Source organism: Oncorhynchus masou, chromosome 29 (genome assembly GCF_036934945.1).
Source record: "Oncorhynchus masou masou isolate Uvic2021 chromosome 29, UVic_Omas_1.1, whole genome shotgun sequence".
Classification (NCBI taxonomy): Eukaryota; Metazoa; Chordata; class Actinopteri; order Salmoniformes; family Salmonidae; genus Oncorhynchus; species Oncorhynchus masou.
Window position 1 is genome coordinate 60,673,225 of NC_088240.1, and position 10,235 is coordinate 60,683,459.

Genomic DNA, 10,235 nt, shown 5'->3' on the forward strand with positions numbered 1-10,235 from the left:
GTTGTAGTGAGTGAATAACATTGATTTAAAGATAGTTGGGCCTTCTTTGTGGAACATTTCAATATATAGCACGGCTTTCAGCCAATCAGCATAAAGGGATCGAACCACACGGTTTGTAATTATCTATATAAAACTCATAGTTTGCATATTTGCTTTCATATCATTAGATCTATCCAAAAACAGGGTGACACAGCAAAATCTGGTGTGCTGGCAGAGTTGATGTACCAAGCAGGTGGCATCTGGGCTCTTACCTTGTACAGTACCAATCCTCATGACTTGCCATAGCAAAATTTGTCAACAATTAAATTCCTGAACACATTTCAATAACAGGTATAAACAAAGGCCACCATTCAGTCAGACCCAGTGTTACAGCACGTCCATCACGTCTACATATTGGCAGACATTGAACATGGAGATTGAACAAGCAACGTGAAAGGCCTTTAGAGTCAAATCTATGGAAATAGGAAAGTATGGTTATGATGTTCATGTGGTGAAAATAGTAGATACCCATAAAGACAAAAACAAATACTGAAATACTAGTGTGCCTTCTGTATGTTATACAGCATTCCCTAAATGATACTCCCTCAGCAAACAGCTCTTCTTCATGCCACAGAAACAAGACAGTGGCATCCGGTGGTACCTCCTAGAACAGCATGTCAGAGCCTATTATAGAATTTTCACTCAGGTTCCAATTGACATCAACGCATGACTAAGTGAATATTTGACTTAAGTAGAAGTTTGCCCCATAGACTGTATTTTTATATAGAAAAAAAACCTGAGCATTTTGAAAAAGCTTTATTGTAAAATTACGCTTGTTGTAAATCACAGTCAACACAGTACGGACAGTGGGTATGACAAGTAGACTGTACAAGAATGCAGTGAGTACATTTTTCATAGCAATAAAAACATTTTTTTTAAATGAACAAATATAATCTGCCTATGGCTGACATTATTCATGACAAATATCATTGCTGGACAGACAGTTAAAACTAATCCAAAATTCTAAATAAACAATGTAAAAATAACATGGCTATTATTTGATTTTAGTCATTTAGTAGAGGCTCTTATCCAGAGCAATTAGGGTTAAATGCCTTGCTCAAGGGCACATCGGCAGATGTTTTACTTAGTTGGCTTGGCGATTTGAACCAGCGACCTTTCGGTTAGTTGGCCAACGCTCTTAACCGCTAGGCTACCTCCCGCCCTAATAAAATCTATTCCATTTTAAATGTACAGCATGATCTAATTTTCATTTTAAAAATCCATGACTTCTCACAGTAAATAATTAAAAGTTCAAATTAATACTTGCTTTACAATCTTAAAGCTCCGGGTTACTCACATTGACTGTAAGATGACTGTAAGGTGAAAATGAATGGTGAAAAAGAGTGAATGAAAACCATTTTTGGTTTTCTTTGGCTATTGCAATTCCAGTGTAGGCTACTTTAATTAAGCCTTGGTATGTTCAACCATACACTACACTTAGTGCTTCAGTTAGAGCTATTCTGTACATTAAAAATAATTGAGAGGACATAAGGCTGACAAAGTTTTCAGTAAATATGAAGCACACAATTACTAAATTATCCCCAATAAGGTCATTTGTACATAAATATCCAGCATAAAATTTTGATATCTGAGTTTAGGTATTGAAAATAAAATCACGGTATCAAGTTTGCAACATTAGTACTATTGACATAGACGACTAGTAATTGTGTTACAGGACAGATCAGTTACGCTGGGGGATACTGAACGTCTCACACCACCAGGATCTCCCGACTCACGGCTCCATTCTGAAGAGAAAAGAAAGAGAGTTGAAACAAACAGAATGAGTTGGCCTAGTACTGTACTATAAGCATTACTGTCAGTCTAGAGACAACAAGCATACATATGAGAAAAACCTGCTAAAACATACCACCACAATTCTGGCAAAACTAGGATCTGGATATATATTTTCTTCTACTAAATATGATTATACATTTTTTTGTAACTAGCAATAAAGGGATACTTCGGGATTTTGGAGCCCTTTCTACTTCCCAAGAGTCAGAGGAACTCGCTGTAGCATCTACGAATCTGAGAGTGGAACTCTTCTCTCGTCTCTAACATATAGGCTCCCTTTTTGTGACCAGCCCCTTCACAAGTTTTCACTAGCATTAGCTTAATGACTGGAATGCTATGGGGAACAGCATGCTAGCTTTTGCTTCAAGCAAGACGCAGAGACATAAAAAGGGCATCCACGAGTTCATTGGACACTGGGGAAGTAGATCAAGGGCTTCATTGCCAAAATCCTGAAGTATCCCTTTAACTATGTTGATGAAAGTAGTTCTATGAAAGAAACAATCAATAAGGCATTATGGCAATGCAGTAAATAATGCTGTGGGCTTGAGTGGCACCCTGAATGTTCAACACCCATATTCAGAACCCTGTGATGACTGACTGACCTTGCGTAGGTTGCTCTTCTTGGAGGACGTCAAGCTCTCGTCATCGCTAATGTAGGGAGGCGGGTGAGGGGCTGGGTAGCTGTCGTCGTAGCGACGGTCGGGGTAGTTGGAAGGCGGGGACATGGGAAGTGGAGGGGGTCCGCGGGGGGCCCTGCCTCGGTCCGAGCGTTCGCTGTTGCTGTCCAGGCGCTCGCGGCTCCTCGCCCTCTGCTGCTCGCCTAGACGCTTCTTCTCCATGGCTTCCCTCAGAAAGCTATCATCGTAGGCGTCCCGCCCACCACCACGGCCGCCACCGCGCTCCCGATCACGTTCGATGTCCATCAGGTCGTCACGGCTACGGCTGCGTCTCCCCTGGAGACCACTGGCCGGGCTGCCTCCGCGGCGGCGGTCGTCAGGGGAGGGGTCGCGCCGTCTGCGGTCGTCAAAGTCACGGCCGCGGTCGTAGCCGCCGCGGCTGCTTAAGTCATCATCCGAGCTGAGGGGAGAAAAAAACCACTGGATAAACAACTGGGTCGAATCATTATCTTCTGCAGATTCGACCTTTGAGAAGTAAGGCTCATGCACTAGAAGGAGAAAGAGTGAGAGAGGCGCCAAATAAGAACCTCACCCTCTCCTTTCTCTGGCTCCTCCTCCGTCGCGGCGGTGGGGAGGGTAGTTGTCACGGGGATCCCGGGGGTCTCTGGGGTAGCGGTCTCGGCGGGCGATGTCATCTAGGTTGTCCATGGAGCGGGCCCGCCCGTGGGCCCCCATGTGGGGGGAGGGCCCACCTCCTCGCCGCGGGTAGTCGTCACGCCCCCGCTGGCCGTGTGTGGACACGCTGCTGATGGTGCTCATGGCCTCGTCCTGGTCGTACACGGTGGCGAGGGGCGGGGCCTGGGAGCGTCCACCGCCACGGCCCCGTGGGTCATCGTGTAAGGAGCTCACCTCGCTCATCCCCCCATCCACTGAGAGAGAGAGAGAGAGAGATGGGGGGGAGAAAGAGAATGGAGAAACGCACAAGACAGACAGTGAGAGAGATAAAGTGCAAGACAGAGTTAAAAAAGCCCTATCACATTAACATTACAACACATTAAAGTTGATGAAGCCAGTTGACGGCTCCGTTTGAAATGAACAAACACTTCCCCCTTTCACTTGAACAACACCCACAAAACACAACATTGAACTGATCCTAGAACAGCACTCCTACTCTGAGGCTCTCCGCAGTACTGTGCAGTTGACATGGCTGTGTTTATGTGTAGACTCACAGCGGTTGTAATTCCCAGCGGCGTCACCAGACCGGGTGGGATCCAGGTTGGCTAGCTGTCTCTCCATGTAGTAGATGGCCCGCGTTGCATTCCCATCTGGGTCCACCTGGATACGGTAGCCACTCCGAGCTGAGGAGGGAGTAAATCATGATAGATTGTGACAAGCAGGGTTGGTCTCAATTCGATTTCAAGTAAACAAAAAAACGTTGTTTGCTTCGTAAACTAAAATTCCTTTGAAAAGCAATGTGGAAAATCTGAATGGGAATATCAGTTTAATTTGTGAATTGACTGAACGCAAATGGTAATGAGCCCAAAATGCTGACATTTTTCAGCCCCCGAGATGATTCGGGAGCAGAGCTGTAGCTCTGGTTAGACTTTTGTATTATCACAAATAATCAAACAGACTAAGAATTTGCACTAAGCATTTTAACCACTCACTTTGGTCTCCTGCACCACTGTCCTGGTCATGCAGCAAAGGCACCTGGGAGCCATGTCCAACTACAAGCAGAAAACAAAAACAGAGATTATCAAAAGGTTCCTCACACCAGCATTGAAAACCACATTGCTGCGAAAATGTGCAATACTGGGATTAGCCCACAGAGGGAAAAAAAAGTTGTGCATCAAGTCCTTGCTTTTATCAAGCTAAATGTCATGTTAAAACTGGAGAGGGGCTGTAGTTACCCGAGCTGGCTCCGTCGTAGTCCCGTCCGTAGCCGTTGGGGTGTAGTGGGGGGCCGCCCATTCCCTGGGGTAAGGGCAGCATGGGTATGCCGGGCTGTTGCATGACCTCTCCGTAGGGTGGCTGGGCGTACATGCTGGGAGCGTAGAGCGTGGGGGCGTAGTTGCTGGGGATGCCTGACTTCACCGCCTTGCCTGCTTCGTACACTGAATTGAGAGGAGTGAGTTCACAGCGTTACGACACATTGACGTTGTAGTTAGGTGGCATACTGTAAATAGATATTCTGGAGGACTTTCTTCATTTGCCGGTGTGTTGTGCGTTAACTAGGCAAGTTAGTTAAGTACAAATTGTTATTTACAATGGCGGCCTACCCCGGCCAAACCCTAACGACACTGGGTTAATTGTGCGCCACTCTATGGGACTCCCAATCATGGCTGGTTGTGATACTGCCTGGAATCGAACCAGGGTCTGTAGTGACTCCTCTAGCACTGAGATGCAGTGCCTTAGACCACTGAGCCACTCGGGAGCCACAAGAAGATAAGAGTAGCAGCACATAGTGTATAAATAATATGTACATGAGAATGGCAAATGAAAGGTAAACAGTGCCAGGGTCATAAATTCACAACGTGAAACTAAATGAGAAAAAGGAGTTTGGTTGAATGGAATGGGCATACTAACGTGAAAGTGGCATCGAAGCAGGATGCTCTGTGCCAAGTAGAAAAGGGACAAGTAGGGGTGGAGGGTGGTACTTACGTGCCCGAGGGCAGCAGCATTTCTCTGGGCAGCAGGGGCAGCGGATGTAGCAGCAGCAGGTGTGGGGGCAGCACTGGCACCAACAGATTGCTATGAGGAGCAACAGCAGCAGGAAGCCAAACACTACCAGTACTACCAACAACCAGTCTGTATACAGAGAAAGAGTAGAGGGGGGGAAATTATAATTATGCATGTATAGGCAAGCTAATGTGTGTGCCATTCAGTCAAAATGAAACATCTCCTCTGCGTTCTCTGGGTGACTATCAGCGTGGTTGAATATTAATGTTTCTGTATTTACATAGCACTTGTTCATGCAGTTCTAGGTTTCCTGTGGCTCTGTTTAAACCAGAGAAGTAGAGGACTTCCATTGTTCAAAAAGCCAACTTGACAAAGCTAACATCTTCAAAAATGTGGACAAGAAAGTGACAATTTACTAGTCTATCAAGAACACTGGAGAACAGAGCCATAGTATCGAAAAATAAACATTTGTATTAGAACCTGTAGCATGGCTAGTCCAATGGTCGGTCTAGTATGCAAGGCTACAGTATGAGTAGTGTGAAAAGTCACAAGGACAAGCAGTAAACAATGGAGAATCTACACGAGAGGTTCATTTCAGACATCAGAGAAACCAGATAACACAGGTTTCGGTTTTCATTTTTTTTCAAACAATGGGTTCAGTGAGTCATTCTTGTCAGATGAGGGAGCTAGCTGCACGGGAAAGAAAAACAATACATGCCAATATACTGAAAGAGGATATATTCAACCACACATTTCCTATAAAAGTCATAGGCTGCAGTCTGACTGAAGAGTTTTTTTGCGGTTTGAGTCAACACAAAACAGACCAGAGCTATGTGCTGAGCTGCCCCATATTACAACAATGTCACAGCTTTTAGGGCTATCGTGATGTTCTGCTGAGAGTTTTGTGGTCTCGACCATGAAGGAGGGAAAAAAATGTTACAGTTGAATATAACTTTTTAACCAATGCAACCAACTAATTTTATATTTCAAAGGTTAATTATCCATTGTTTGAATTGTTGTGAGGGGACTTCACTAAAAAAAAAATTCTTTAAAGAGGTGTTTTTTGGTAGCTTTTTAGCTGTCTGTCAGTGCACATTTTGAGATGTTAAGCAATGTGGTTCCTCATTCTAAAGTTAGACCTTGAAGATGCTGTAATGTTTAAAAATAGACAACAAAGGCTTGATTCAGTACAGACAAAATCGTTGCACGAACTATCTTGATAAAAACACCAACAAGCTTGTTAAAGTCAACCAGGCTTGATCAATCAAACCAGCAAAACCGTAGTTTTGTCAGCCTTTCTCAAGGGAGGCTGCTTCTTTGACTCTATATTTTCTAACCACATTGACCACATATCGTCTCATTCAAAGCTGTGAGGTATTTGCAAGAGGGTTCAGGCCAAATGTCATTCTCCTGAAACTGAACCTAAACAGTGACCTAGTTTACTAAATAACAGGGCTCTTAGGCTAGGGTTGAGCTCTACTGGTTTTAAGGGGCAAACTGGAAAGTACCTTCCATAACCAGTAAGTCAATCTCAGGCAGGAGATCAGTGGTATTTGACTTTCTCTCTGTGAAAGAAAAAAAGCCACAATTATTTTAAAAAGCCCCAACTATCTTTCTAATTAATGACTACACTTTTGCCCTCTTGAGTCTCCCTCACAACAACTTGTCCTTCTTGGAAGTCCCTGCTAAGTGGTTCATGATTCATGAATCACTTCAAAATAGAAGTCATGGATCCTTCCGGAGAAACTTCACTCAGCCTTGGATGGGTGCCGTCTCATTTATACAGAATCCGGAGTCAAATAGCAAATTTGGAAATTGTGGAACTGCCTGAAAATTGGATTTGGATTTTCAAGATCTTTTACATTTGATTGCTACTGCTATTAGATTTTGTGTTGCTCCACATGGTGTCCAGCTAACGCAACAAATAAACCCAAGAGAACTAAGGAGAAACTAGCACAGAGAAAACAAGTGATTGTTCCTCATAGGACAGCAGTTCTGTGAGGAGCAGTAGTATAGGACTTGGTGGAAATGGAGGGGGGGTGGTGGTGGACAGGTGGAAGATGACAGCAGGTCAGGGGAGCTCTAGAAAGGGTCTGTGAGGATAGGAGCCACTCACCCAGCACTATGAGCTCAGTGTAGTCCTCGCTGTTCCCTGTCAGGTCTTGAGAAGACACCACAGAGCACACGTACACGCCGCTGTCTCCCCATGCCGTCTGGGCAAGGTTCAGGTCTGCGTCTAAAGATACAAGTAGGGTGGGTTTGAGGAGAGGACACTAGCAACAGACAAGACTCACTCTGATATAGGAGCCTTGTAATGGAAGTAACATGCAGACAGAGACAGGCACACACACCGGTGCGCTTGCCCCCCCCCACACACACACATACACATACACACACACCACATTTGAAATCACAAAAAGTCAAACTCACTGTTCAAGATGCTGACTTTTCGCCCCTGGTACTCGTCGCCCAGAGTGACAGCACTGCCCTGCTTGGAGGCCACGATGCGCACTGTCCGCATGTTGTCGGCACACTCAATGTTGGCGTTGTAGTTAGGGTTGTTCTGGGACAGGATGTTGTCAGCGCTGCTGGGGTTCAGGGCTGCCTGGATGGGGTCCCTGCAGTAGGACTTGTACCTCCAAGTGATGACAGGCGGCTGCGTGGAAGACGTCTGGAAGTTGCAGGTGAGCGTGACCGGCTGGAACAGGATGACCACGTACCTCTTGACAGGACACTGGACAGAGATGGCCATGGTGGAGCCTGGAGAGTGAATAGGAGTGTTTAAAAAGGATAGTTTATCTCAATGCAATGCAGGTAGAGATAGATATCTTCACCACCCATAACAGTGTGCAAGAAAGTGTTTGTTGTTAACTGAAGGCAGTGTACTTTTCTCGTGAGTACATTATTTGCTACATGTTCTAATTTGTAATTCAGCAGCTCTGTGAGAGTGAAGGTACTCTGGGTGTGGCAGGAAGCTTACTAGTCTGCATGTGACAGTCACAACGATATGTCATAACTAAAGACTGGTATCATAGAGAATAGATAAAATGAGTAACCAAGACCTTAAGCTGGGCATGTTCCATCAACAAAACTCTACATTTGAGTAATAGCCTAGCCCTAGATGCTGACCCCATGGTTAAGACTCAGTGAGATTATGTAATAGTTCAGCTTTGACTGAATTATTCTTTTCATAAGGGGTAAAATGGTATCAAATGTATAAGGCAGACATTGGCATTTGGCATGAACATATTAGATGTTACTTGGCTCCAACAGAAATGTCAACTTGCTAAGATTGCTTCACCGCTCTTCAATTGTCAAAAAGGTAGCATCCCTGTGGAATTCATCCCTGTGGAATTCCTGCTGGATAGACTCATCTGTTGAACTACAGTTTCATATCATATTTGGAATAGGGAGGTAGTCTGACTAGTATCGTTGATGTGATATTATCAAAATCACACCCCTTCACCTTATTCCAGGCCATGTGTGTGCACAAAACAATGTCAGGAGTCAAACATATTATGATATGATGAATACTTCATCTGAAAGTTTAAAAAAGGCTTTGACTATGATTCAGGCATTAAAATGAAAGTGTCTAGTAAACCTTAGTTTACTGTATTCTGACATGTAAATATAGATTGTTGTCCACCACTGGAGAACTGGATATCTGTGATTTAACTAATGAATCACAAATCCACTAATGATTATCTGAAAAATACATAGGACTATTATTAACGTTATACATTTTCTTTCTATAGGAAAAACACTCAATATTACTTATACGGTGGTGATTTTACAAAGCCTACACAAAACTGTATACATAGCATTTATACATGTTCAAATTAATACAGATGTAGCCATTTGGTGATCAACACCTGACAAAACAACGAACTCCAGAGATCCAAGTCACCTCTAACGATGAAAAATAAAAAATACAATTGAGCACAATGCTACTTTCCCCTACGAATTCGACATCAAAATAAGTTAATATAAACGGTTTAAAATAAGACGTTTATTAAGAAATACACAAATCAGCAACGAACTTATTGATTAAATTGTGCCCTGACCCTCCCTTCTCGAAAAACATAGCATTTCCTCTCCCTACCTGTTGCCATAAGGACGGTCACGACGAAAATCAGGAACATCTTTCGATCCGAAGTGAGTATATTTTAGAGAAGTCTCGATTTAAAAACCTTAATGTAAAAACCATGTATAGTACTTAATTAATTCAAGGCCTGCATAAATGCCATTAGAAACCTTGTAGAACCCCAAGCATGTATTGTTTTTTTTTCTTAACTAGGTAGGCCTTCCGACATTTTGTCTCACGGCGTAGGTATGCGAGTAGGAGGCGGACCAGACAGGTGAGATTGCCAAGCCTCTGGCACAATGGGGGGGACGGGACTTTTGATGCGAATCCTAGGGCGAGCCATTGGAAATTAATATTAGTTTCCAATGGCCAGCCCTAGGATTTGAATGTTAAATATGTTGGAATTTAAAAAAAACAAAGTTTTTATTACAGTTTATTTAGTTTATCGCACTCTGCATTGATAATCTACATTTGAACGTGACCTGGGATACACCCATTCCACCTCAAACTACCGGTAGCGATAGTTGGTATGGCCTAGCTCGAAACTAGTTTTTTTTTTGTTTTGCCTGTATGCTAAGCAGCAGCGAACTTTCGTTTTACACAGTTTTCACTCTGAATATCCTTAGCGATGGTATCTTACACGTTTCACATTTGTTTTGATACCGAGGTAAAGACAGTTTCAGGTTTCGATAATCGCGCTTTCAAACCACTTGAGCCACACTCCAGATAAGTGTCATGATGTTGGAAAAATTGCACACACAACATTGCAGAGGTCTTATTTTCACGATTTGGACATTATTAATTTGCTTTGCAAAGCTAATAAACATGTGGAAATGTGAGCACCATTTTCTATTCCAAATTATAATTATGTTGGCATGTGACCACTTGAACTCAAACGAGGTTCAGAATGTACACTCAGTGGGCCTACACATTGCACACCCTTTAGTTTGTCTATTTTCATCTCACACGGTTTTACATAAATTTTTCAAACTTTTATTATTTCAACAGCTCCTTGGTCATGTGAC

General features: G+C 43.4%; 1 protein-coding gene across 1 annotated transcript; it reads right to left on the minus strand.

The window, feature by feature from the left end:
• Window positions 1-780: 780 nt before the first annotated feature.
• On the minus strand, window positions 781-9,476 carry LOC135520153 (lipolysis-stimulated lipoprotein receptor-like). Its single transcript, XM_064945511.1, has 10 exons — window positions 9,229-9,476; window positions 7,557-7,886; window positions 7,243-7,362; window positions 5,109-5,255; window positions 4,358-4,561; window positions 4,115-4,174; window positions 3,677-3,805; window positions 3,040-3,376; window positions 2,433-2,907; window positions 781-1,784 (listed from the first exon to the last, which is right to left on the minus strand). The coding sequence occupies exons 1-10, from the start codon at window positions 9,266-9,268 to the stop codon at window positions 1,749-1,751; spliced, it is 1,878 nt and encodes a 625-aa protein (XP_064801583.1). The 5' UTR covers window positions 9,269-9,476; the 3' UTR covers window positions 781-1,748.
• Between the last annotated feature and the right edge of the window lie 759 nt (window positions 9,477-10,235).

What these genes read in the sequence shown, in the direction of transcription:
- LOC135520153 (XM_064945511.1), bottom strand. Translation starts at nt 9,268, where the DNA reads ATGTTCCTGATTTTCGTCGTGACCGTCCTTATGGCAACAG. An exon ending in CTACGACGGAGCCAGCTCGG is followed by an intron (nt 4,175 to 4,357) that starts GTAACTACAGCC and finishes TTCTGCTTGTAG; the next exon opens with TTGGACATGGCTCCCAGGTG. An exon ending in CAGTGGTGCAGGAGACCAAA is followed by an intron (nt 3,806 to 4,114) that starts GTGAGTGGTTAA and finishes CTCCCTCCTCAG; the next exon opens with CTCGGAGTGGCTACCGTATC.